At 37.5% G+C, this 27,651-nt stretch overlaps 1 protein-coding gene across 3 annotated transcripts in view; it reads right to left on the bottom strand.

The window, feature by feature from the left end:
- The window catches only part of LOC113409506 (golgin subfamily A member 4-like), a 111,811-nt gene that overhangs the window by 33,616 nt on the left and 50,544 nt on the right, over positions 1–27,651 (bottom strand). For all 3 annotated transcript variants that reach the window (XM_026663503.1, XM_026663501.1, XM_026663502.1), the window contains 9 exons: positions 25,749–25,936; positions 24,530–24,613; positions 23,567–23,714; positions 15,968–16,146; positions 14,393–14,524; positions 13,236–13,391; positions 7,805–12,111; positions 5,708–5,829; positions 3,052–3,182 (listed from right to left, as the gene is read on the bottom strand). In XM_026663503.1, coding sequence (XP_026519288.1) covers positions 3,052–3,182; positions 5,708–5,829; positions 7,805–12,111; positions 13,236–13,391; positions 14,393–14,524; positions 15,968–16,146; positions 23,567–23,714; positions 24,530–24,613; positions 25,749–25,936 — 5,447 coding nt within the window. The remainder of the gene's footprint in view (positions 1–3,051; positions 3,183–5,707; positions 5,830–7,804; positions 12,112–13,235; positions 13,392–14,392; positions 14,525–15,967; positions 16,147–23,566; positions 23,715–24,529; positions 24,614–25,748; positions 25,937–27,651) is intronic.

The raw sequence follows: 27,651 nt of genomic DNA, 5'->3' as shown, positions 1-27,651 counted from the left end.
AAACTCTGCTTAAATCTCGTGCCGTGCCTCCCCACCAGTTCTCGGATGACCAATGGCTAAGAAAATCCTGACCAAATCTGCTGCAGAAAAAGCAGCAGGAAGTTGGCACTGCAATTCAGCTCTGCTCTCTGGCATCTCCTACAGTTGCACTGGCTTTCAAATGTCTTGGTGTTCCAAACCTTTGGGCCCAGTCAGTACCACCAAGAGGGGGACTTTGGTTCTAATGCATGCCACACAGCCTACACTGTAGTCTCACTGTTCTGTAAAGCACCGGCTGTAATTTGGCAATATATAAACCAAATTCTATTCCGATTTCATAATGATGATAGATGAAGACATCAATAAAATTGTAATTTCCCAAATCTTAACCACAAAGCCTGCACTGCATGCACATGGGAGGCATTATGACAAATGAAAGATTACACACGTTAAACAAGATCCTTCATTTTTAACTCTCACATAAATCTAGATTAACCTAACTCTAGTGCAACATTCAATTTTTCCTCTAATGAGATATTTTAGTTTGTGTTTTGAAGATCACAGAACACAAATTATAGACTACCATTGACTTGTAAATCCTCGCATTTGGGGGACTTTCATAAACCTTTATCACACAGTATTTCTCATTAAAGATAAGGAGACACCTGTTGAAAAATGCCAGAATAAAAAGTAAATAAAGTTTAGTAGACTGATCTATTTCTTTGTTGTCCAGATGTCAAATTACAATCTTTACTGAGATTACTAAATTTCTCTAACTAGTTTTAAAAAGGTAATCACAGGTTTATATAGGCAGAAGCATACATACTAGATCTACAGTATACAATGTAACTTATTTAGTCTTTATACCATAACATGTATAGCAGTTAAAGAACACTGCACATTTTTATACTGCAAGAAAGTTGATATGAAATGTATTGCTCAAATCATGATTTAATAAAGGGGTACATGGATGGGCAATAATGGATAGCCATTTTCTCCCTATTATAAAGTTAATTAGATAGCCATATTTCCTATTCCAAGAAGAGATCTTAGAGTTGACACATTCCCCACCTAATACTCTGCTGATCTATGATTACTTTTTAAAAAGTGATCTAAGAAGCAAGATAGAACCAATGAATAAAGTGTTTGCTAACAAAGTAATGAAAGCTAACTTTCAAGCGCTAACTACAGCAAAACCATGCTGCCTGGAAGTGAGGGTGTTAAGATCTGGAACACATAGAGACAAACAGTTTTTTGTAGTTTTCTCTAACATCTGCTCTGTTATATACACTAGTGGTACCCATCATTTCTATAAAATTCATGAAAAAGAAGAGATGGATATGTAAAATTCATGATTGCAGTGTTGTAGCTGTGTTGGTCCCAGGATATTAAAGAGACAAGATTGGTGAGTTAATATCTTTTACTGGACCAACTTCTGTTGGTGAAAGAGACAAGCTTTCAAGCTACACAAAGCTCTTCATATTTTTCATTTATTTCAATTGCACAGCAATCAAAATAATGTAAATACCAAAACATGATAGGAACAATGCATGTCAGAAACCTGAGAGAAATTTTAACAAAAGGAATTTTAAAAACATCGAGGAACCTCTACGCAGACTTTGAAAGTAGAGCCCTATTCACAAAAAGTTATATAAAAACATAGGGTTAGAAGGGACCGCAAGGGTCATCTAGTCTAACCCCCTGCCAAAATGCAGGATTTGTTGTGTCTAAACCATACAAGAGAGTGGATGAAAAAAAGGTGGGAATACTCCCAAAACACAAAAATTAGAATTATGACACAAAGGGATTAACTTTATTGTTATAAATTAGAAAATGAAATCAGGGAAAGTGATTCTGGGCCAAATTCTACCCTGCCTTACACACTTGGCCCGTCCACTGAACTATTCAGGATGCATGAGGTATAAAATCAGAATATGGTCCTCTGCCCTTAGATTTCTTTCTATTTTTAAAATAGAACATAGTCCTCTTAACTTTGCCTGATATGCAGTCCTTCACATTGGTCACTAAAGGAACACTAACAGGACAAAACCATTTACGTTTTTTAATTGCTACTATGCAACCAACACAACCTTTGGTTATTAAACTTGAATCTTTTTAAAACCTCACACTACTTCATGCTATTTGTTTACTTTCTGGATTTCACTTTGGAAACTGCTCTTACACTCAGATGTGTGTGCAGACCTTTAAACCTAAAGTATAGGCCTGGCTTGACATGAGTAAGTAAACATAGGTAGGCCTCATTTTTTAGTAGACAGAATTAGGGAGGGGACTAGATCAGAAAGCTGAAAACAGAATGTTTGTGCCAAGGTAAGTAAATAGGTCACTAAGCTAACAGACAATGTCTGAGCTAGCTAAGATGGGGGGGAGGAGGGGAAGAGACACCCAGGGAACCATTTACTAAGTCCAAGAACATGGACAGCAAGTGGACAGAGTATGTTGTATAGGGATTGGTTCCTGTAAAATAACCAAACCAGTCCCAAAACATGTAATGCAATGTATAGTGAATGTGAGTGTAATGTGTATATAAATGAAGGGGATTTCTGTGTAACCTTGGATGTGTATTATGTCTGGTACCCATCCACTATGCTTGTGCCTGTTCAACTCAAGAGTAGCTTGATTGTATGCCAGTGACAAGTTTGGAGTAGAGCTGAGTGGATAAGCTGTCAGAAGCCACCCCAACACTAAGCAGAGCCCTGATTAACTTACTCAGGCTCCGGAGTTTATGGACTTTGCTGCCGGATTAAGATCTCAGTGGAGCACTAAAAGTAAACTAGCCTTATTTTTGTGTCTAGCCAGGTTTATCTTGGGATTCTCACAGACTAGCAAAATGCAGAAAGATTTTAAGTGCAAACAATGCAGGGGAATATTTAGATCTAAACATAAAAATTTAATCTGAAATACTAAACCCATAAAAAGCATTTATATAATTATGTGTTTTTAAAAATCTCCTATAAGAAGATTAAAATTTTTGCCTAAAAGGACCCATTGGGAAGTTTAAAAAACAGAATTATACTGAAATGTACTGAACCAGATCACTCTCAAGAAAGATACCTCAAGGATTTCTTCATACTTTTTTACAGTTCTTTTTAGATCATCATCTTTTTCAGCAATTTTTCTATGCAACTGTGTTGTCTCTGCATGATGGGTTTCTATCAGTTCAGTTTCCACATCCTGGGCTTTACCTGTTTTTTAAAAAAGTCAAGAAATATCACAACTGATTAGGTAGCTATATTTTAACAAATAAAAAACATCATCACATTATGAACAGGATTAAAAAGTAAGATTTGAAGACACTTCTATAAAGGTGTCTGAGAAAAAAAAATCTTTCAAGAGGCAAAAATCAAGGAAGTCAAACAATTCATGCTATACATGATCTAAAAAGTAGTGGTGTCTCTCTTTTTCAGCCTGAGGGCCGAACAGATTTCAAGAAGATGAAAGGTCACAATACTTAGCAGCAGATTCAATGCTACCATACTATGTAGGTTTTTATTCCATGCACACTAACATAGTAACTGACTGCCTTCCAGTTGTGCATTAAGCAACGTGACTAATATCTGCTGCATGTTTGTTCTCTCATCCCTGGAGTGTTTGTTTTGATAGAGGATTTTTAAAAAAAAAATATATACATGTATTTATGTTAGAGAAGGCAAAGTCAAAGAAGTGTGCTTTGCATTTCAATCAAAAGGCAGTGAGGTTTGTGATGGTTCTCAGGAAGTTCATTCCACAGTCCAGGACTGGCCCCGAGAAAGTTGTCTCTCACAGATGAATTTTACCTTTGTTAAAGAGTTCCTCTGTTCCAGGGAATGAATTGTTGACATGCTCTTCATCCCAGGGCTTTAGGTGGTCTCCCAGGACCCAGCCGTGGAGAGTCTTGAAGATAAGGACTGAGACCTTGAACTTGACTTGATATTCTATGGGAAGTCAGCATAGAGAGCAGAGGACAGGTTTGTTGTGCTCGCAGTAGCCTGTATTGCTGAGGAGAAGCGGTGCAGTATTCTGTACTAGTTGGGAGTGTCCTAAGCACTGTAGTCTTTGTGCCCAGGTATATCCGATTGGTCTAGTTAGCCAAGAGGTGAAGAAGGCAAGAATAACTGAGGCCAGGTCTTTATCCACCAGGATGGAACAGATTTTCCTAGCCAACCAGAGACGGTCAAAAGTGTTACCCACGAATGCTGCTATACAAGACCTTACCATCAGCAAAGAATCCAGAAGCACTCCTAAACTAAAGACTCAGTTGACCAATTGTGAGTGCGTACCTTCAGCCAAAGGAGACTGCACCGTAGCTGCAAACTCTTCAAAATACTCTTCAAACTCTTCAAAATACCAGCCTCACTGATGTCTTGCGTGGATTCAGCTTGAGCCAGTTGTTCTACATTCAGGAGCTATCTTGTCCAAACACTGGATCATCTCGGTGGTAGTGGTATGGCCATATGTGGTGAAGGATAGATAGAGCTGCATGACTCACCTACTGAGTGCTGGCATTTGAGTCCACTTTGTATGACCAGTTCAACTTGTGGGTGCATGTAGATGTTGAAAAGGACTAGAGAGACAACTGATCCTTCTGAGACTCCGTAAGTGAATGGTCTAGTGATGGAGATGGAGTTTCCCATCCTTACTTGTTGGGTGTGTCCCTCTAGGGATACACCCAACCATTTTAGCATATTACCCTGGACCCTTGCCACCTCTCTTGGATAGGACAGCAGTATCTCACGGTCAACAGTGCTGAATGCTAGAGAGACGTACAAGAGGATAAGAACAGATGTCTGCCCTCTATCCATTGACAGGATATCATCCATGAGTGCCACTGTAGCAATTTTAGTTCCATGTCCTGGCCTGAATCTAGATGCCTTATTCTGCCAGCATGAGGGAGCAGAAAACACCTGCAATTCCCTGTCTCAATTCCCCAGGTACAAGGGCATCTCTAGCAAGCACAGAGCCAGAATAGCCAGTTCCTATGCTTCCCCCTTCCCTCACAGTTTTAGGCACAGGGGCAGGCAAGATGTAGATGAAGAAGCATGTTGTGCTCCAGCTATTCCCAGCTGGCACAAGTTAGACTGACTCTCAGCGCTAAAAGCTGCAGGGTGAATTTCCAATTCATAATCAAATATACATTTTCTTAAACAATTGCCATCAAAGGCTACAGTCAGACACCCTGGTCTAATGCTTTGTTATAAGTTTGTTGTGCTGAAAACACAAGTTTTAAAATGCAAACTCAACAATCAAATACAATTACTGTACTTTGACTTTCGTCTCATTTAACAGGATACAAATCATCTCACATACCTACAATTTAGCTGTAGAAATTCCTAAAAAGCTAGTTAACTATGCACAAGTCAGGTGTCTTATACACTGGCAGGTGCAGAAGTCCACAGCAACAGCTAGGGAACCCAATCTCTGGGTATAAGAAAGAACAGCTGCAAAAGTACAAAGTTTCCAGTGTACATCTTATAAGCTTTCCAATTGCTCCCTAGGCAAGAATAATATTCCCCACTGCAGAAGCAGGTTTTTTTCCTGACCTGGTTTTCAGCTCTCTAGGCAGGCCTAACTTCACACAACAATGGCTACTACTCAGATCTGTGACTCTTCCTCCTCTATGATACCCATATGAAACTGACCCTACGAAAGTTAACCTGAAATTTTGACAATTTTTATTTGTAACAGACAACAAAACAACAAATCCAGATTATAACAACAACATTTCACTTACTGATTGTTTCATGTACAGCTGTTTCCAATTCCCTTTCCTTTTGAGCCAGCTGAGTATTAAACTCCCTCATCAACTGCTTTAAGGTGGAGTTGTGCTTTAGTTCAATATCTTCCTGTTCAATTCTGTACAACAGAACAAAAAAAGTCAAGAAATTCATTACTGATCTGAGGCGTATAAAGGAAAGACCAAAAGTAGTTTAGAGTTTCTCCAAGACTCTTACTTAAGCATGGTTTTGCATTGAGGGGAAGGTTGGCACTGGGATTAATTCCCTGGGGCCCAGGGAGGCTATTTGCTCCTTTCCTATAGGATGCACCTGGAAAGCCCAGGTGTTTTGCCAAGATGGAAGAGACCAATAAAAATGAGTCCTGGGACTTTTGCTCAGGGAAGATCAAGACAGGAATGCTCTGCATGTAGACAGCGTTATTAGACAAAACCTGGGCTGAGAAACTGTTAGCGCTCTCAACAGTATACCATGTTTTTATGACACACAAGTGCACACACACAAACAGAAGTTTTTGGGTTTTTTTTAAAATCAGCTTGTACCTCTTTCTTTGAAGTCCACTGCCTGAATTTTCAACTGGATTTTGGGTACAACTTGAGGCACCTTAAAGGTGGGCAACCTTTCAGAAGGTAGATGAAGCATCCAAAAATCACATTACTTTTGCAAATTTAGGCCCATAGTTGTACTCTGCCTAAATCTTCTTAAGTATCATGTTTTTTTAATATCCTTTCTCCATTCTCCATTTTGAGGAAATTAAAACTGTGTGTATATTTTAAGCTGTGTATTGAGAGGCACTTGTTACTCCTGGGGGAATTCTGCACTACTGCACGCATGCATAATTAATGAGCCCTGCAGATTTCTATTTTTGTGTACAGAAAAAAACTTCTGCCAAAATGTTGGTGTAGTTCCACCTTTTTCCCACCAGAGGGCGATGTGCTGATAGAGCAAAGCTGCAGCTCCCCACCAGCGAGGGAAGAGAGAGAGCTGCCTTTGCAGGAGACAGGGGTTTGGGGAGACAGACAGTGTGGGGCTGCTGGGAGGGTCAGACAGGGGGTTCACAAAGGCTAGTGGGGGCGGACAGACTGGGGCAGGGGCTGAATGGGGGTTGAGGCACAGGGCCACAGGGGGAAGGGAGGTGCAGAGACACATGGGGACGAGGCTGCAGAGCTACACAGCGACAGGGAGTGGCTGGGTGGGAGCACAGAGACACCTGGTGATGGGGAAGGGGATGCAGAGCTACATAGGGATAGGGGAGTGGCTGGGTGAGGGCACATGGGGACAGGGGCAGATGTGCCTGACTGAATGGGAGAGGCTAGGGGTCAGCCAAGGTCTGCATGGGGGAAGCTCCCTAACAATCCCTCCCCACCCCCCAAAAAAACCTGTTCCATACTTTTCCCACCGACACCCAACAACCCTCCAAGTTCACACACAGGCTCCTTCCTAGCAATTTACTTCCCTCTCCCTCAGCTCCTCCATTACCCCTGACTCTCCCAAGCCTTTGCACTGCTTCTGAGGAGTGCAAGAAATACAGTTCTGTATTGTAGTTTAAATTAATTATTAGTTGTAGTTCTGTATTAATATGCCTAGTAGGGAATCTATTTGTCAAAAAACATTTCCTGAATTTTTTGTTGTTGTCTATATTGTTACAGACATACTTGCTGACAGGTATTTTGAAATAAATGACCAAAAATAACTGAAACTGGTGTAATTATATTGTGTTATTTTGACAAAATAAAATATGCAGAATTTTAAAATACTGTGTGCAGAATTTTTGTTGGAGAATTCCACCAGGAGTAAGTTGTATAGGAAAGCTGCAAAAAACATCACTGAGCCCAAACCAAGAGTGATATATATTGTTTTGCAAAATACTGTACTTTTCTTTGGTTTACGAACTAACACTTATTTTTCACTTGTTTGTGAAGGATTACTTTCAAGTGCTTTATTTTTTTTTAAATAAATCCTTAGTAAAATATTAATCTCTATTTTACTGGTCTAAAATAAGCTTAAAAATATATGTATTCATCTTCAGGTTAAAGTGACTAAAGATCACTTTTTAAAAAAAAATAGTTTAATGGACTAAGGAATATAGAAGACACCTGATTTTCTGTTCCATTTCTTCTAAAGATTCCTTCTTCATTATATCTAGTTCCTGCTGATGCTCCTTCCGCAAAGTACGCAAATCCTTCTGCACCTTGCTTATTTCTTTGCGCAGTTTTTGCTTCTCTCTCTCAGCCTCCTCCAGTTTAGCTTGCAAGTCCTTTTGCTGAGTCTGCATATCACCAAGTAATTTCTGCAGCTCCAAATCAGATTTAGTCTTTTCTTCTGCATTTTCTTCAAAAACTTTCAGCTGGCTATTTCTTTCATCCAACTGCTGCTGGAGCCCTTGCAATTTTTCTTCATATTTCAAAGTTACCTCTGCCATCTCAACCTTCCATGCTTCTTTCTTCTTTATTATATCATCCTCCAACTCTCTTATCTTCTGCTCCAAAGACTGACTCACTTTATCTTTTTCTTGAAACTGTTTCTGGAAGTCCCCAATCACATTTTCCATATCATGATGTTTTTGTACTTGGGCTTTTAATTCTTCTCTGATACTTGCTAAGTCATCACCATCTTTTGTGTGTTGATCCAGCAACAAAGAATATTTCTTATTTTTTTCCTCTATTTCTTTCTGGAGCCTTTCAATCACAGCTTGTTCTTCTTTTAGATTTTTCTCAGTACATTCCAATTTTTTTAAGAGTTCCTCCTGTTGGCTTTTCATTTTTAGCTTAGAGTCATTACTTTCTTGTTGCTCGTTCTCATACTTCTGCAATAATCCATCCTTATCTATTAAGTCTTTTTGTATTACACTTATTTTCTCTTCATACATCTGTCGTAGGTTCTCTAGCACACTGGCTTTTTCTTGCTCTATGGAAGCTTTTACATTTTCTACTTTTTGCATCATTTCTCTTTCCAAGTCTGCTGAATCTCTTATTAATCTATTTTTTTCTTCTAAATCCATAATTTTGGCCTCTTTTTCCTGCATTTTTTGTTCTAAATCTTTTAACTGATTTTCCATAGCTAGCTTAAACTGTTGTTCCTTTTCTTCCATTTGAGAGGTAAACTGCTTCTTAACAGAAGCTATTTTTTGTTCCGCTTTTTTTTTCAGGTCTGCTAATTTCGTAGTGTTTTCTGCAATCATCCTATCTTCCAGCATCTTCAACTCTTCTTCTTTGCTTTTCATCACTGCAGTTTTCATTTGTTCAAATTCTCTCTGCTTTGTATCGAGTTCAGCTTTCATTGAATCCATTTGCTTTTCAAGACTTAGCACTTTTTCTTCAGCCTCCTTGAACCTGTTGTCCTTTTCGACAACTACAACCTCAGCCTGCTGAAGTTGCAGAACAAGCTCTTTTTGCTCAGTCTCTCTTCGCTGGTTGTGCCTTTTAAGTTCTTCCGTTAAAGAATCATTTTCCGCTGTTTTCCGAGCAATGTGTTCCTCTAGCTCCGCAATTCTCGCTGTTTGGATTTTTAACTCTGCAGTTAATTTTCCTTCTTGCTTTTCCCTTCTCCTCTGCTTTTGTTCCATTACATCTTTCAAACTATCTAAATTCCTGCTTTGCTTATCCAGCTCCTCCTTAAGTTGATTTATCTCTTCATCCTTTCCACCAACTTGGATATTATTTAATTCAAGCTTGCTTTGTAATTCTTTAATAGTATTGTGATTCTGGGTAAACCTTAACTGTGCTTTTTTCTTCCATTCTGACAGTTTGTTCATCCAGTGGTCTACCTGCTCCAAAGCTGATGCTTTTTCTTGACTCAGTGACTCAACCCTGGAAGATAATTCCTGCACCTGATTCAATAATTGCAGTTGATCCTCTTGGTGTTGCTTGCTTAACAAAGATATGGCTGCTTCTTTTTCTGTTAAACCTATGCTGTTTTCAAGTTTGACATTTAGTTCATTCACAAGCTTGTTGAGAGCACAGATCTCAGATTCTTTTTCCTTAAGCTCCTCTCTCATTGAAGTGACAACATTAATATTTTCAGATAACTCTTTCCGTAACTGTGTGATACAAGTTTCCTTCTCTGTTGCAGCCTGTTGCTGATGCCCGCCTTCTTTTTGTAACAGATCCTTTTCTGTTACAAGTCTTTCAATGTCAGCTTTCATGAGTATAATTACATTTTCCTTATCTTGTAACTGTTGTGTTGACTCCTGCAAAGAGCTACTTACTGTAGTATGATGTTCTGTTATTTGTCTAAGCTGTGTTTCTAGTTCAGGAATTGTACAGTTTTTAATTAATATTGCTTTTTTAATTTTTGTAGTTTGATGTTGACAATGTGCAATTCTGGAGATTACTAAATTAATTTTTTCAGTACATTTTTCAATTACTTCATTGGTTTTAGTTTTCAATAAAGTGTCAGCTTCCTTCCAGTAAATATCCAGCTGTGCTGCTAGTTCGCTTGACAACCTCTCAAATTCAATTTGTTTTTGCTGACTCGCCAAATGTTTATCCTCTAGTTTTTTCTCATAATCCTCACGTTCTTTACAATGTGAGGATTCCAGAATTTGGAGTTTTTCATCAGATGTTTTCAACATATCTGTCAGTTCCATAACTTTTATCTTGTGTTTTTCTTCCATTATTTTCTGCTCCCTGAGCTGTTGCTGTAATACAGCCTGGTCCTTCAGAGACTGACTGAGGTCATCTTCTAGTTTTTCAAGTTGTGCTTTGAGATCAGTTTCACTTTGTGACAAGGTGTTCACCTGTGCCAATAACTGCTTTAGTTGTTCTTGCAATTCATTCCAAGATTCGTCTCTCTTCACTTGTTCTTCCTTCAGCCGGGTGATCTCTATGTTAGTCCCCTCTTTCTCAGCACTGAAGGTGGCTAGCTTCTGCTTCAGGTCTTCAACTTCCTTCTCTTTTTTATGTAGTTCCATTTCGTGCTTTTCCTTGAGCTCTTCAACTTGCTGATCGAGTTTTTTCCCCCATGTTTGTTCAACTTCTTCTAGTTCCTGCCTATGAGCTTCTGCAAGACTTTCCAGCTGCTCCTTCTGATTCATTTCCAGTTTTGACACAGCATCATTTATTCCAGCTGAGCTGGCATGTGCCATTTCCAGCATTTTTGCATTGAAATGTTTCTCTTTCTGACTGAACTCCAACTGCTTGTTTTCAAATTCTTTTTTCAGTTTAGCTTCTTGTTCTGAAAGTTTCTTCTTGAACATTTCTTGCATCTCTTTTGCTTTTTGTTTGATTTTTTCCATCTTTGTTCCTTGATGTTTTAAACTATTTTCATATTCAACTTGTAAAGCACTAATTCTCTCCTCTTTGACTGATAATTTCTGTTTGAGCTCTTCCACTTGTTGATTCTGCTGCTTTTTTAGTTGTTCAAGTTGATTTTCCTTCTCAACCACATCTCTCTTTGCCTGATCAGTCTCTGTACTGAGATCTTTCAGTTGAGATTCATACTGTTGCTTTAGAGAGGTTATTTTCTGCATATTTTCACTGCTCTGCTCTTCTAGCTGCTGCCTCAAGTCACGTACCTGGGATATGTAAGAGTCTAATTCAGTCCTAACTTCATTCAGCTGTGATTCAGCTCTTACAATCTGTTCTTTAAGATGTGATTTTTCAGCTTCCATAATTGTCAACTTTTGTTGCAGCTCTGTTAACTGTCCTTCATAAACCCTTGCCTGCTCACTGGAGTTATTTTGGTGTGACTGGCAAAGGTCTCCTAGTTTAGCAGACACTTGCTTAAGTTCAGCTTCAGATATTTCAAGTGATTCCTTTAGTTTATGTTCTTGTGCTTTTAATTCCTCCAGATGTTTTTCTTTTTCTTCCAACTGTACCTTGAGTTGGTTAGTTTCTTCTGTGCGTGCCTTCTCAATTCCTTGGACAGATATGTCATGCTCTTTAACCATCATGTCAATTTTTTCCTGGTACTGGTTTCTCTGTTGTTCCAGTTTTGCCTCAGACTCCTGCTTTATTTTATCTACACCATCTTTCAATACAAAGTGCTCTTGTTCTAGGTCATGACGTATTTTTAGTGTTTCTGATAACTCGAAAGATAATGCTTCTAGCTCTGTTTGTTTCACATCAAGCTTTTCTAATGTTTTTGCATTCATCTCTTCTATGTGTGCACGGAAAACGGTCTCTTTTTCTTTCAACATTATATCCATTTCTTGCTCATGTTTCTCTCTCAATTTCTCTATTGTGGACTGTTGCTGTTGCTTTAAGATTTGAAGTTTTTCTGTCCAAAGTGCTTCCTCCTGCTGCTTCACGTTTTCTAGCTCTTCCCTGTGCTTTTCAACCATTACAGTGATTTCTTTATTATACTTGTTTTTTTCAGACTCTATCAAAGTACTTAGTTCCTCCAATTGTCTTTTGTCATCTTGTGAATACTTTGCAAGGGAACTTTCCAATTCAAGAATTCTCTGTTGAAAGAAGATTTTTAAAAGTGGTATGAATAAACAATTTTTAATTATTTATCAGATTCAAATTCTACAAATTCCAACTGTAGCCCACTTAAAATAATAATAATAATAATCAACAATACACTAAAACAAACAGAATCAATTTGTTTTATGTAAGCCATTTATTGTATTGTCATTTGTTATTAATTTTGTTTCCACTAAGTTATATGGTAATAATAAAATAAAAGAAGACCTTCTATTTCACTTATATTAAAAATGTACATGTGATAACTTCTTTGAAAGGTTTTAAAATAATTTAATAAATACATGAGGTAATTCATCAGAACTGCTGTGAGCTTCAGAGGCTGATGGCTCTGGTTCCAGTAGTTTGAGTGTCGGCAGGTGCGCAGTAGTCTTCGCACACATCTGCTAACGTACCTTATTCCTGGCCTTTACTCTGTTGATATTGTAATCCTAGACCTGTTTTGAGCAGAAACGCCCAATCTAGAAAAATTCTGTAGTGGTTTAGTAATGTATAAAATATCCGTTAGGTAACAAGTACACCTCTACCCCGATATAACGCGACCCAATAAAAAACGAATTCGGATATAACATGGTAAAGCAGTGCTCCGGGGGGGGGGGCTGAGCACTCCGGAGGATCAAAGCAAGTTCAATATAATGCGGTTTCACCTATAACGTGGTAAGATTTTTTGGCTCCCGAGGACAGCGTTAGAGGTGTAGATAAAATTGTTTTACTTGTGACCTAAAGGGTCAGATCCTTCAAACTCTCACTCAAGCAAAGTCTTATTCACTTGATCATTATTTATTGTTAACATTTATATCATGGTACCACCAACAGGCCAAAAAGATTGACCTCTTTGTGCTAGGCAACGTATGCAAAAATTCTGCATGGGGAATACAAGTACGTGCCCTAGGCCTGAACATGAAAAAAGTATATTTCCATGTTCTGCCATTTAACGCTCCACAAAATTATAAACTGCAGCACAACACGGTAACAAAAATATATGTTTTAAGTGTGACAGTCTTTCATCATAGCCAGTTCACACAAGTCAACCATGTCTACTAGCATGAAGCTGTTAATATGCAGAGAAGTGGTTAGTTAACATTTTGAAAATTTTACTCACAGTTCTAGATGTCTGTATTTCTTGCTGCATGTCCTGAAGTTTCTTCTCACACTCTGATTGTATTGCTTTTTTCTGCAGTTCTAATTCTTCTAATGCCAGAGATTCCTGTTGCTCTTTTTCTTGTACTGTCTGTAAACACTCGCTTTGACTTTTTTCCTGTGTCAAAAATTATGAATAAAACAATATTGTACAAAAGAAACCTCCAATAAGTAACTCTTTTTACATCATGAGATGGTTCTACAAAGCAATTAGCAAGAGAAAAGGAAATCACATTTCAAATGATTATATAACTACATTTTCTACCCACAATCGACTTTGTTTTTCATAGCAACATAAACATAACATTTTGTTAAAGATCTTTTGCAAAATCCCCACACCAGCAGTAAATAGAAAGTTTTTCCAGGTAAATAGCCACAAGCTAACATACTTATCTTCTGCATAATCTATACTTTAAAATAAAAATTAAGCTTCTAATCTTTATGATTGAGAAAACAATATTAAAAATGTGAACTGAGTGTTAATGCAGTGTAATTGTATCCGTGTCGGTCCCAGGATATTAGAGAGACATGGTAGGTGAGGTAATATCTTTTGTTGGACCAACTTCTGACCTGAAGAAGGGCTCTGTGTGGCTTAAAAGCTTAGAACATAAGAACGGCCACACTGGGTCAAACCAAAGGTCCTTCTAGCCCAGTATCCTGTCTTCCGACAGTGGCCAATGCCAGGTGCCCCAGAGGGAATGAACCGAACAGGTAATCATCAAGTGATCCACCCCCCTGTCGCCCATTCCCACCTTCTGGCAAACAGAGGCTAGGGACATCATCCCTGCCCATCCTGGCTAATAGCCATTGATGGATCTATCCTCCATGAATTTATCTAGTTCTTTTTTGAACCCTATTATAGTCTTGGTCTTCATAACATCCTCTGGCAAGGAGTTCCACAGGTTGACTGTGTTTTGTGTTCTTTTGTTTGTTTTAAACCTGCTGCCTATTAATTTCATTTGGTGACCCCTGGTTCTTGTGTTATGAGAAGTAGTAACAATAGGGATTACTGAAAGATGGTGAGGTTTAGGGGATGAGACATGGGTTTGCCATACAGACAGACTTCTGTTCCCACCCAGCTCTGCCAGAAGTAACCTTGTACATTTTAGGGATGCTTACAAGAGCTGCCCTCATCTTCTCCTGGAACTCCTTTTCTTGAGCCTGTAATCTCTCATTTAGCTCCTGCTCTTTGGTAGCCAGTTCTCTTTTATGCAATTTCACTAGTTCAGCAACACGCTCTTCTGAAGACTTCTGTAAATAAAAGTCAGAGAAATTACTGATTTTTCAATAAACAAACATCCCCTGCATTATTTCTCATACAGTGGAGGAACAATGCTAGTGTGAGTTACAAAGGGAATTGTCTAATTGCTTCTCTTTAATAGGCAGCATGTTACTCAACATGCATAAGTAAAAATTACATGTTAAAAGAATAATCCCAATAACAAGTTATTTTAAAGTTTCCGAAATGCTTTTTCGTGCTCTCTCACCTCATGCATAGTGCTAGTCACAGAATAACAAAAACTCTGAGGTCTCTCCCAACAGTGCTCCCAAATCCATTTACGGCTTTAATTTTGTTTTAAATTGGAGAAAATTTTCTCACGGCTTTACAATATAAGCTACTGTTTGTAGCTCCCTTTCTATGCTCAGTAAGTCAGTTTCATGAGCCAACATATAGGACAAAGCTCAACTGGTGAAATCATCGTAAGAGATGCTGTTTAGTCAAATTCGAAGGCCTACACAGGTAGGTAAATTATTTATGTAAGCAAGTTTATAAATCCTCCCCCAGCGACAAACCACATTCACCTAAAACACTATATTAGAACTATAGTGTGGCAATCTATTACCACAGCAAAGTTAATAACGTAACAAATAAACACAAGAAATTGTTGTTCAAATTGAAAATTATTAGAAGAATAAGATGGAGGAACACAGATTCATATCCGAATACAGTGGATGGAATGAGAGCACATTCTACAAAAGCACACACTGTGGCAGACTTTTAAAATCTTCAGACTTGTTAAGACTAAAAATGCTAAATAAAAAGTACTTATTTTAAAAATCATAACCATAATAGAGACAAGAAGAACTGATATGTTAATCATACTTAGTTTTCCTTTGTCACAAATAGCACTGGAATATTTTAAGAAGCCAGTAGAAAAGAGGTGTCTATTGTGACTATTTCAGGTGCATGGCCAGAGACACTGATTAAACAATATCAGAGGGGTAGCCGTGTTAGTCTGGATCTGTAAAAAGCAACAAAGAGTCTCGTGGAACCTTACAGACTAACAGATGTATTGGAGCATAAGCTTTTGTGGGTGAATACCCACTTTGTCAGACGCATGCTTATGCTCCAATACATCTGTTAGTCTATAAGGTGCCACGGGACTCTTCGTTGCTGATTAAACAGTGTGCAACCAGGAGGTCAGTTCTGAGCAGTTTGTGTGCATTTCCTTTAACATACTATTTTAAGCTTCCACAGGCTGCCAGAGAAAAGGACAGATCAATTTTGAAAGGTTTAAACTACTGTAGTACTTTATTACTGAAAACATTTTTCCTTAAATTTATTTTTTTCTATTAAATAGTGAGGAGTTTGAAAACAAGCCCGGATATGTTAACACATTTTACAGCCAAACCTTTGTTAAATTAAAGCGTTAATTTAAAAACAAATGAGACATACTCGGCCTTAACTTTTACCTTCATAATCTCAACCACCTCCTGCTTCACCCTGGTTAACTCTTGTTGAAGATTTACACGTTCTTCCTCACTTGTTTTTTCTATTGCTTTGATTTTTTCATCCATCTCTGCTTGCAGCTTTTTCCGTGCTTCCTCTACCTTTTGTGCTGTACTCAGAGCCTTCTCAAGCTCTTCAAATGCTGCAAGAAAGAAAACAAAGATATTTGATATTCCAGAAATAATTATTTTCCTTGACATGTATACAGGGCTCCCACTAACTACAAGTTACACACCAGACAGAAGAATCTGGCCCTAACAATCCACCGTATGCTCACATGGGCTCATTAATCGGGAAGGGGAAGAGAACAGAACAGTAGTTGCTACTTCCTAGACCAGTATTGCATTTAGGTAACTATATATTTTGCTCACCCAGAATCAGAATGAAGTGCACCAACTATAAACATATAAAACCACAGCTCTTCCTCTAGTTTCATATCCTGACTAACTGAAGCTGAAAAAGACTGAAGAATGCTCCATGAAGAAAAGTTAACTTATCACCAGTTTATTTTAAAGAAATCTTCCACTAAAATTATTGGTAGAATAAATAGAAAGCCAGGAATGACTGGAATGTATATCCACTTTTATTTAACCATAGAAAGAGTTCTGTCCTATTAGAATAAGGAAGAACAAGTCTGGTACATTTCATTTATCACAGAGTTTTTGTCAGTTTATCAACAGATATCTGTGGTAAAATTGAAATATTTTTAAACTTTGCAAATTAAATATCAGAGTAAAACATTACTTTTAACTGATGTTTTACCTCCAAAAAACTCAGATTATACTAAAAATATGCCCACAATGGACATCCAGCACAGAATATTGAAATACAATAGTTATTTAAATTTGTACATGTTAATTGATTCTCAGGAACAAATTCTGAATCTATTATATAGTCCAAATACAGAGAGTGGTCACGATTTAAAAAATAAACATTTGCCAACTGTTAAGGCACAGAAGTATCAGAGATGTCACAGTTATTTCCTTCATACATAATAATTTAAACATACCAAGAAGTCATAATTTTGTGTTAAAATGCTACAATAGTACTGAATAATCACAACCGGTTATGCCGAGGATTCCTTTAAAATCAAGTAAATTAAACCAACTCACTGGGACTAGGATTTGGCCCTTACTGGGGAATCCCTGTTTCTGACTGTGGTAATGAGTATGGGGCTCTCTCTGCTGCAAAGGCAAATAAAAAGGAAAACCCATTTTTAAAATGGGTTCTTATATAGCTAATTGTTGGTACAGATTAGTAGAACCTTCTTTTCAGCACTTTTGTAAAACTCAACTCCAAGGTGAAAATCTCAGAAATTTCTAATCCAAAATACCTAAAAAAAAAAGCCTATAGCTCAACTACAAGCTTTGCTAAATACTTGGATACTGTTTTTGAAACAAAGAGATAATGATTTTCAAAAAATTCAGAGTTCTAGCTTCTCTTCCTCTTAATAGTAATTTCCTTTCAACAGGGCCGGAGCTCTCCAGGTTTCTTTGGTTCCCCCTTAATCTACTCTGGTTCAGACTGATCATTACAATGCCTCTTATTCTGCGACAACACAAACAATTACATATTGTTAAGTAGTTACAATTCTTATGCACTTATGGTTACATATTTTTATTATGTATTAAAAACCCTCCAGGTGTTTTACTTGCCCATGAGTTAGAAAGGTGAAAGACACTTTGCATTTATGGTGTTTGAATTACATTTAAAAATAAAGCTTTTAACTATAATCTGAGCCTACTCCTGCATTTTCAGGAGACTTATTTTCTTAAAATAATTATGTTCACCCAAATTATGACTTTTTGGAGTTAATTTCTCGAGGAAGCTTTTTCGTGGGTCCTCACAATGGGAACTAGAAAGTGATATTTTTTCTGACAGTAGCAAAACACTGACAAGTTTTTTTTTTAAAACCTCCCTCCTGCTTTAATGATCAGAAGAACTGAAGTGTTTAAATACATTATAAACGTTAAAAACACTGGAGATGTTTTTTGTGCGTTTTTTATATTTAGTAAACCAATATAAAACAGAGTGGAAACGTACACTCTGCTCAGTCAGCGCTGCTAAAAAAAAGGTACACAGTGCTTTACGACAAACAGCTCTGCTAGTGCACAACCCCGCAGCCCACCCAGGCATGCACCTTCTGGGGTCAGCAGTAATCCATATCCCCTATTCCACATTTGCCAGTGCCTATAAATCATGGATTAGGGTTGCGACCTTTCTAGCTGCTGGTAAATGGACCCCCCGAGGCCCTGCCCCCTACCCCGTCTTTTCCCCTAAAGCCCTTCCACAGCTCCACCTCTTCCCTTGAGGCCATGGCCCCTTCTTTGCTTCTTCCCCCAAGACCCCACCCCACCTTGCCCCATTGTGTGCTCCTTCCCCCCCTCCCTCGCCGTCACTTCCTGGATCATCTCTGCCTCCCTCCTCACCCCCCACCCCACGCGCTGGGCTCCCTCTGCTCCAGGGCTGGGACAGGAGCTGCTGCAGCCTGATAAGGAGCTGCCTGCAGGTAGGAGGCAGCCTGGCTGAGCAGGGGCTGGTGCAGGCTAATGACCCAGCGCTTCCCCCTGCCCCACGGTAAACCTACTTTTGGTATCCGATCAGTACATCTGACCCAGACACTGCCAGGTCCCCTTTTCAACCGGACTTTCTGGTTAAAAAAACCGGGCACCTGGCAAACCCTAGTATGGATACAGCCTTCACTCGTGCACTTGCAGGGGCTAGAGTGATCTCCCTCACTTTCTCCTGCAAACCTATGTATAGCCGGCTATAGTTTGTCCGTAAGTACTTTACACAGAGTATCCACACTGCCAGTGTCACAAGTTATGTTTTTAAAAACATAACAGCTTTTACCAGAAGTAGATTCAGAAATAAAAACTGCTGTTAAAAATTTCAAATTTATTTAACTCTTTTTTCATAGGAGCGTCTCACACTTTCAACGCTTGGGCTCAGTAATATACACTGCAATTTCATGTAAGCAATTTGTTAATTAATGGGGGGAAGTGCATTTGCCATAGCCTGCAGATAGATCAAATAAAAGATTTCAAGTTCACACTAGGACTGACTACTAAAATGTAGCAGTTTAGCAACATGCAGTAGGCCAGCTCCATCACCGTAAGCACAAGCACAATGCTGAGGGGAAAGTTAGATAAGCTGGTGGATAAAAGGTCAAGAGTACATGATAGCACAAAGAAGCAACACTTCACAGGAAGACATTCTGTTCTCTAAAAGTGAAATTATATGCATCTCAGGCACTTTTAGTATTTAAGCAAGAACCTAATATTTTTGTTCAAGGTAGTTAATTCTAGTGTAATATGACACTCAACTGATAATTTCAAACCAGCAGGAGGTTAAACTAGCATCCTTCCAGTTAAACAAAACTGACTAATTTTGCATCTATCAGGACTTTATGAGGCTATAAAACTGTAATAATAAGCCTTGTTTGTTCATTAAAACATCTCTAGGCTGAACCCAGAAACTAGGTTATCTTTGTCCTTCTCTCCACTAGCAAAGTGACTGCTAAAACAGACATGTTAAAATACAAACATTTGGAATAATGTTAAAGTTAATTTTCTCTAACGTATCTTGGCAAAACAAAAAACCAAGAAATATAGCAAACAATACTATAATCTAGCCTTGCAAAATCCAATTCATCTGCTCACCCTGGTCAAATAGGAATCTTTTCTGTCCAGTATGACTAAAGCCATTAATGCTGCCATCAATGTTAGAGGAAGAGTAGGGTACTTTTATTATTTTTACCACCACCATGCCTTGCACTGGCAAGTTCTTGACAATTTTTTAAACACTGCTCTACAACAGTCAGTACACATGGTAAAAATATCTAATTTTTTAAAATTTCATTTAATGTCAGTCTGTATTGTGACGGGTTCCTGATAACCAATATCTCAAGAGTACTGATGGGGTAATTGTCAACTAGAATACCACCAAGTGGTGAAAACGAGGGACTACAGCACTGAGCATGGATATGAAACAGACTGGGGAAATATAAATTTCATCTGTTTCAACCAACTCACAAAATGCAACTGTAGAGAAGAGGCAACTCAAATAAGCAATATGACAGTTAAGCTCGATATACTTACAGTGGTTGTTTTGTGCATTTAACCTAATATTAAGAAATGCATATACTAGAATTCTTATTAAGCATGCTCTTGCTCTCTGTAAACCATGAAGGGTAAATTAAAGGAGAATTATTTAAGTTGTCAAAATGAATACCAGTATGGCCTACAAAGAGATGGCAAAATAAAACACAATATAATTTGCCTAATAAAGGCAGAAATAATTGCATTATTCTACTTGGTACTAAAATAGATTACCGTCTTTAACATTAAATGAATATCTATAGTGTTCAAAATGTTGAATAGTGAGGATTTATGCCAAGTATTTAATAATATGTAAGAGCCTGAGGTTTTCAAGTGCAAGTTTACAAACACCCTGCCTACTTTTGATAAATTGTAACTTGATAGCCAAATATTGCAAGGATTTAGAAAGTTAGTTACAATTCATTTAGGTAAAAGGACTGAAGTTAGACATTGCCTGAGAAGCAAAGAATTTACTTTGTAGAGCCTGGTTCAAGCACCCATTGTGTGATGTAAGAAAAAGAGAGCCCTTACCCCAGTCCTGTTCATACAAGGCTTGGGAAAGGCACCATGATTCACTTATTGGCATGTGTGGATGCACAAAAATAAGATGCTTTGTGAGATTTCAATATAATGCAACCTGACTATAAAAAGTTGAACTGTAATTATCAAATAGGGAGATTTACATACTTGTGATTTTATGTAATATTTATTTACAAAATAAGCTTATATATCATGTTGCTACATAACCATACATAATAGTGAATATTCACCAGTTTAAGTTATTTGTATCAAATGAAATAATGGCCCATTTCATCAAGCTCACCTAATTAAAATGATGGTTTAAGTATAAAGGAAAAGCTACAAAGGAAAGAAAGTGAACAGATTTATGATTCCAGGTAAGTTAAAAATACAGCCTGATATATTATAACATGCTGTATTTAAACAGATAAAACGTCACTATGAATGATACAGTATCTATACAAGTGTAATGAAAGTAAGCTTGCACATATCTTAGCCATAACTTACTTAACATAAAACAAATTTTCTTTCCATAAATATTCACTTTCACGTTCCCTTTTGGTAAAGTAACAATACTTTGTGAAGATAAGCAAGTCTAAGAAAGAAAGAAAGTGAACAGATTTATGATTTGGACATTCACCAAAATTGGTGACATGGTGAAAAGAGTAAGATATGGGTTTAGTGTACTAAACAAAATGTACAGGCCTGTGATAAATGCATGTAACAGTAATATTACAGTCATTACAGCAGAGGGCTGTGGCCTAAAAGCCATGTCAATTGCTCTATTACAATTAGTAATAAAGCAGTTTTACAACTGACAATTATAGTAATTTAATGCTGCTGAATCAAACTATATTTTAAATAGTGTGTGACACTTTCATCTTAAACTGAAGTTATATCTCGACATGACTGATTTTAGTCTTCATTCTGAATGATTTTCTAGAATGCACAAAGCCAGGCAGTAGTAAGGAAAACTGAATAAAAGGGAAAAGCACAGAAACACCTCTCAGAGCTATTAACAGAAATTTTCTGTACTCTCATTTGATTACTAACTTTCTACCACTGAAAACTAGGATCCAATATGACACAGCAAATGGTCCAGAAGCCAAAACCATTCTTATTTTAAATAGCATGTTCAACAGTGTAGAACATTGTGCCCTCAAACCCATAGAAAGGTCACTACAGTAGGTGCATATACTGTACTTAGATGCTGACAGGACTGACACATCAAAGTGATTTGTGGGTGTGGTGTTGGTGTGGTTTTTTTGGTTGTTGCTGTTGTTTTGGTTAAAAAGAGATTTGGGATGGAAATCTCGACTTCCCAAAACGTGATGGTCAGCATAACACACCCCGTAAGTCAAATCGTGTGTATCACCACAATAGTTAATTTTGCAAAGTACAAAGGGAATCATCTCTGTTCTGTTTTGAAGCGCTAAGTAAGCCAAAAGAAGAAGTTATTTATGGACTATTCTCCATGCTACAAGACATGCAACTGGTTTCGATTGCTTCAATGTTCTATTTCAGATAGCTAAGGTAAAATACTTCATACCTACAGGTGTACTAATTAAAGCACATTTTTCCTGCTAAGAGAAGTTAAAATACTAACAACTAACCTGTATGCACTTATTTTTAAAGAAACATTATTGAAAGCAAATACTACAAATTAAACATTACAGTCTCTGAAAAACATTACCAGAGGCTAATTTTATAAAACCCTGAAGCTAATATTTGCTTAGTTTTGAAATCTGGTTTTTATAAAGCTAAAAATAAAAAAAACCCTAACAACTGGAAAACTGGATTTTCTAAGCCAGATGTTTGGTGTTTTCACAAGTTTTCCAAAGGTTTGCTAATAGACCATCTATGGAATTATATTTCTTTTCTGTTTACCTTTTCTGGCTTTAGATGCTCAGTCAGTTTCTTTGCATCATTCAGAACGTACATGATTTACTCATGTTGTAAATCCATCTTTATAGTGTAAAGTTCTGTTTTAATTTTACCTAGATATAAAGTGAACTGCAATAAAATTTCTGAATCTGAACTTCTCATTAGATCTTAGCAACACAATACATTTGTAATGTGCATTTTATGCAAATTAAACTATTCATTTTTTATTAGCTGCATTAAATGCAACTTTCAGGTGAGGTTTCTCAAAATGATTATGAAAGCAAATTGAATGCAAATAAAACTAAACCTTCTATAAGCTATGCTGTACAAGGTCGCATTTTGTTTTCCAAGGAATATAGTTTGGCCTGTTAAATTAGTACAACATTAGCACACACATTTAGTAGGTTACCCATTTTCTTGTAAAGAAAACTGATATGTGTATTTATATAACAAAATAGTTTAAAGCCTGGAACAAATGAATTATGCTTTGTGTTTATGTTCAGCTAGAAATAAATTAGTGGATGTTTCTGATACTAATACTTTGAGGCACAGTCATAGGTTTTCCCCTAAAAAAGTAAAAGCCTAACTTGTTTCATCCTCTTCCCCACTCCACTCCCATATGTACATTCTCTCCTACGGTTGAGGTTACAGAAAATATGAACTACACTTCTGACAAAAATGCACTAGTATTTTTCCCCTCCAATTTTCTCTGCTGAAAACTATACAAACCCACCAAATCACAGCAATCTTTCCTTGTGCAGAAAGGGATAGGTATGGTTGTCGTTCAGCAACATTTCATCACTGGATTAGTGAATGTGGATATTAAAGAAAACAATATAAAATGTTCTCAATCTCTAGTTATCTGGGGAGGCAGAGACCAAATTGAACTTTCTTCCCCTACATAGCAGTGATGTTAGTAGGAAGCGGTAGAGGAACACTAGCAGGACAGGGAATTGTTTTAATACCAAGATGAGATGACTGATGAGAGAGTGCAGATAGACCATGCCGAAGCTTTTTCCCATTCAAACATAAAAGCCAATAACCTCCAGAATTTCTTACCAGCTTTTTCAGATTTTTCTTTCTGTTCTCGTAACTCCTCGCCTTGGGTAGTCATCTGCTTGATATGAGCACGCAGCTGAGCAATTTCCTCTTCCTTCATTTCCATTGTTTCATGCATTTGTCGTTTTGTCTCTGCTATTACCATGCCCTAGGCAAGAAATGCTTCAGGTGAGACTAATACATAAATACATAGCATGTGCCAAAAACAACTACACACCAGGACACAATCCTGGATCATCACAAACCTCACCACCTTCCATTCTTAGATCTTGTATTCTCTAATCAACATGTAGCAGAGCATGTGTGTGTATGTGCATGTGTGTGTTTATATATATATAAAAATAAAAACCCAAAGCACTCCACTGCATACATCTTCCTCTAGGGAAAGGATGAGGAAACAAAAACGTGACAGATATTAAGTCACACTGCTTAATACACTACTGGAAGGCACTCCGATACTAACGTGATGAGTGCAGTATAAGAACCTATATAAAATAGAAGCTATTAAAACTCTTCCTATCTCAAACACATGATGGGTATTACTTCTTCACTGATCACTTTTTACCATATATGTACATTTCCAAATTACATTTTAGATACTATTTTTCTCATAACCTAGTATTATAACTATTAGTTAGAAATTCACCTAGACTAGTAATCACTACGCTGTCTTTTAAAAACATGTCCCAATCAGCTCTAAATATTCTTGCAACATCAAATCTGAACTACTAGTCAACCATACCAAAGCATTTACAAAATACAGCCTTCTAACAACAGTTTAACTTTTAACAAGCAAACAAAACACTATGAATCTGGAATGTAAAATAAAACCAAACCACTACTAAAAGCAGTTGTAATAGAACTAGAAATAGAGGTCAGACAGTTTGAGCTTGTACAAATTTTATCCCAAAATCGTGTGCTAGCCATACTGAAAGTTTAAAGAAAAAACACTGCCTTATTTACCTTATCTTGTTCTAGCTGCTCAATCAAATTCTTTGCATCGCGCAATTGAGTAATCAGTTTTGTTTTCTCAGCCATGTGAAGTTCCTGAAAAACCACAAGAGATGAAAAAGAGCTAAAGCATTCCCAACAATAAGAAAAAGTTTCCTCTTTTTTAAGTCTGGATAATGTAAGCAAAAGTCCCTAAATGTGAGACAGAGAAGAAACGAGATTTTGTGCTGTGTTTCTAAGTAGTCCATCATACAACTCACAAGCCAGGGCAAGGTACTTGCCAGTCCCTGTTGTAGTTTTAACATCTCTGAGGGGTGGTCTAAAATGATGGTAGCCTCCTGAGGCTATCCTGTGAGTGGCAGTGTTGCCCAGAATATCTGCAGAGGCACATGATGCAAACCCACCCCAGACACGCCAGCCCCACCCCCATCCCAAAGCTCTTAAGTGGGTCTGAAAAAGGGAACATTACAGCTGCCTTCCACAGTTCTTGTCCTGGGAGAATCCTTTCCTATGCACAAAAGCCAGTTTACATTGCTCCAGCCCTTTTACTTGGTATAAGCCAGGGTGAGGATAAGAATCTCACCCAAGAAATGGAAACAAGATTCAAATGCTCATCGCCCTGAAACAAAATAGGCAAACTAGTATGAACACATTCTGCACTTATTAAGAAATCCCAGGTTTATTTTGATATGTTTAAAAAATTTGAATACAGGAACTTTATATCTATCCATTTTTTTCTTCATACAAGCTATCTTTATGTGAGAAGTTCCCTTCATTATACTAAGCCTCAAAATATTTCTTAATACATCACTGTGTTCTTGCTGTTAGTGAACTACTAAAAACACTTGTTTTATATCTTGATATGTTCTTTCAGACATGTACGAGTAGGTTTTTATTTTTTCGTTTTTTTTTGAAGTATTCTATCCCAACTACCACAGATGTCTAGCTTTTCCAGTGACACAATTGTTTAAACATTAAAATAGGGGAACTTTCAGCCAAATATTACAGTGATTAAACTTCTGACTTACAAGGAAAATTTCTGAGTCTGAATGTTACAAAGTTACATCTTTGTTTCCTGTGGGAGCTTGGCACAGCTGCCACACAGTATTTTGTATTAATCAGTTTAATGACCCACGCCATATCAGAACAGGTGTGTAAATTAATTAAATGATACCAGAACTCTTGCACTACATTAGCTGATATCTATCAAGCATTAGGGATTTCGCCATACCTTCATTTTCTCTAATTCCTGAAGTCTTTCTTCTAGTTGTTCCTGCAGTGCTTCTTTCTCATTGGTTAGCTGTGCAGAGCGTTCCTTGTGCGATCGAATCATCTCTTTACACCGCTGAAGCAAGTTCTCTTGACGTTTCACTCTCTTAATCAGAGTTTCTAGTGTTTTTGCAGAATCTCCATCACCCTCTACAGACAATATAACCCCATTACTACAAGCACTACTTTTTCAAAATACAGATCTTTTATCATACCCTCATGTCAAGACTCCTTGTAATAATACTAAAATGACTGACTACCTAGATAGAAGTTTTGGATACAAACAGACAACAGGGAAAGCCACTGAAGCAGCATAATGCACCTAAAAGCAGCAACAGTGATTTTTAACTGTAAATAGAAATTAAACTGTTTATTCCTCTGGGAGTGTCAGAGGAGAGTACATTTTCAAAAAAAACCCAAATCAGCAACATTACAATTGAATTTAGAGTTACTTTTAGCCATCTACAAAACCTGAATGCTTTCAAGATCCAACCGTAAATGTGCATATAGATACAAAATGGCAAACAGGCTTTTCCTCAAAGCTCTTTTCCATTTTTCCACTTGAGAATGAGGACTAATTCTGGATCAGACAAATGTGAAGATTCTTTCATTGACTGTAATAAGCGCACAGAGTCAAGCTGAATGAACCTTCATTACATAGAGTGAGCCATCAATGCACTGCATTCATAATTAAACCACATATTTATTTCTAAAGCAGCCCTCCACAAAGGCTCCTGAGACCTTAACATAATAAAAATATTTTAAAATAATATGAAATAATTAACTTTTAATGAGATGTTTTTAAACAATTAACTGATTTGAGAGGTATGATTCACCAAAAATGGAGGAAAAAGGAACAACAATGCTCTTGAGACCACAAGGCTCATTGAGACCACCTCTGTCACATTTTGATTTTTAAGGGTGCAAACCTTACACAAGTTGCACAGTTCAAAAAATATTTGTGCCACATCCAACAAGATTTGCCATGCAAATGGTGTGATTGAATGACACCAAGATTCTTAATCTGGCCTGTTGCCTCAAGTAGAATATCCTCAACACACAGAGATATAAATGAGAAGCAAACCACTTCACGTGGTGGACTTCTCTCTAGCTCCAACCAACCAGAGTCCTGTTTTCTCAGGGTGGAGTATGATGTAGCTCAAAAGTATCTAGCTGGCAGTATTACTCAAGGGAATTTTTAAAGAAAATAAAAACCAAAATAGCAAATAAAAACCAGTCTTTTGGTCACAAAAATTACAAGCCAGTGGCAATCATTTCAAAAGCAGATGAGAAGTTCAGAAAAACCAAATCAGGAGATCGTTCATGAACCTAGGCAGCAAGATAAATCCATATAATTTTTCACCTTCTTCAGGAAGTGGAGAAATGACACAGGGTAGTAACTGGCAACCATTCCAGAATCCCAGAAAGGGTTCCTTGATGGATTCCAGAAAGAAGACCTCAACACAATAAGGATGGGCAGCACTCTCCCCCTGCTAACAACGGCCTGTCAATAATGTTTTAAGAAGCCAAGATGGATCAGGAACTTAAGGAAACTGTACAACCATTGACACACTCCTCAAAAGCAGGTCAAATGCAACCCAGGGGAAGCAGTCCCTTCTGAAGTCAAAAGGCCAAGAAAGAAAAGCCTGGGGCCAAACTTATCCAAGAATAATACCATAAAAATCACAGTAAACCAAATGGATGAAGTACTATGGTATGAGGCAGTTTCTACTATGGTATGAGGAAGTTTGGATTAATCGGGCTACACATGACTTCAGCTGTACAGTTTCTCAAAGTTTCTATGACTGACAAGTAACATGTCTGAACTTGAGACTTTACTCCTCTGTACTCCCTCAAGCTTCTTA

This window comes from Terrapene carolina, unplaced genomic scaffold (genome assembly GCF_002925995.2).
Source record: "Terrapene carolina triunguis isolate 2854851 unplaced genomic scaffold, T_m_triunguis-2.0 Scaffold33723, whole genome shotgun sequence".
Taxonomy (NCBI): Eukaryota; Metazoa; Chordata; order Testudines; family Emydidae; genus Terrapene; species Terrapene triunguis.
Note: the sequence above shows the minus strand (reverse complement) of the source record. Positions and strands in the feature narration are given on the sequence as shown.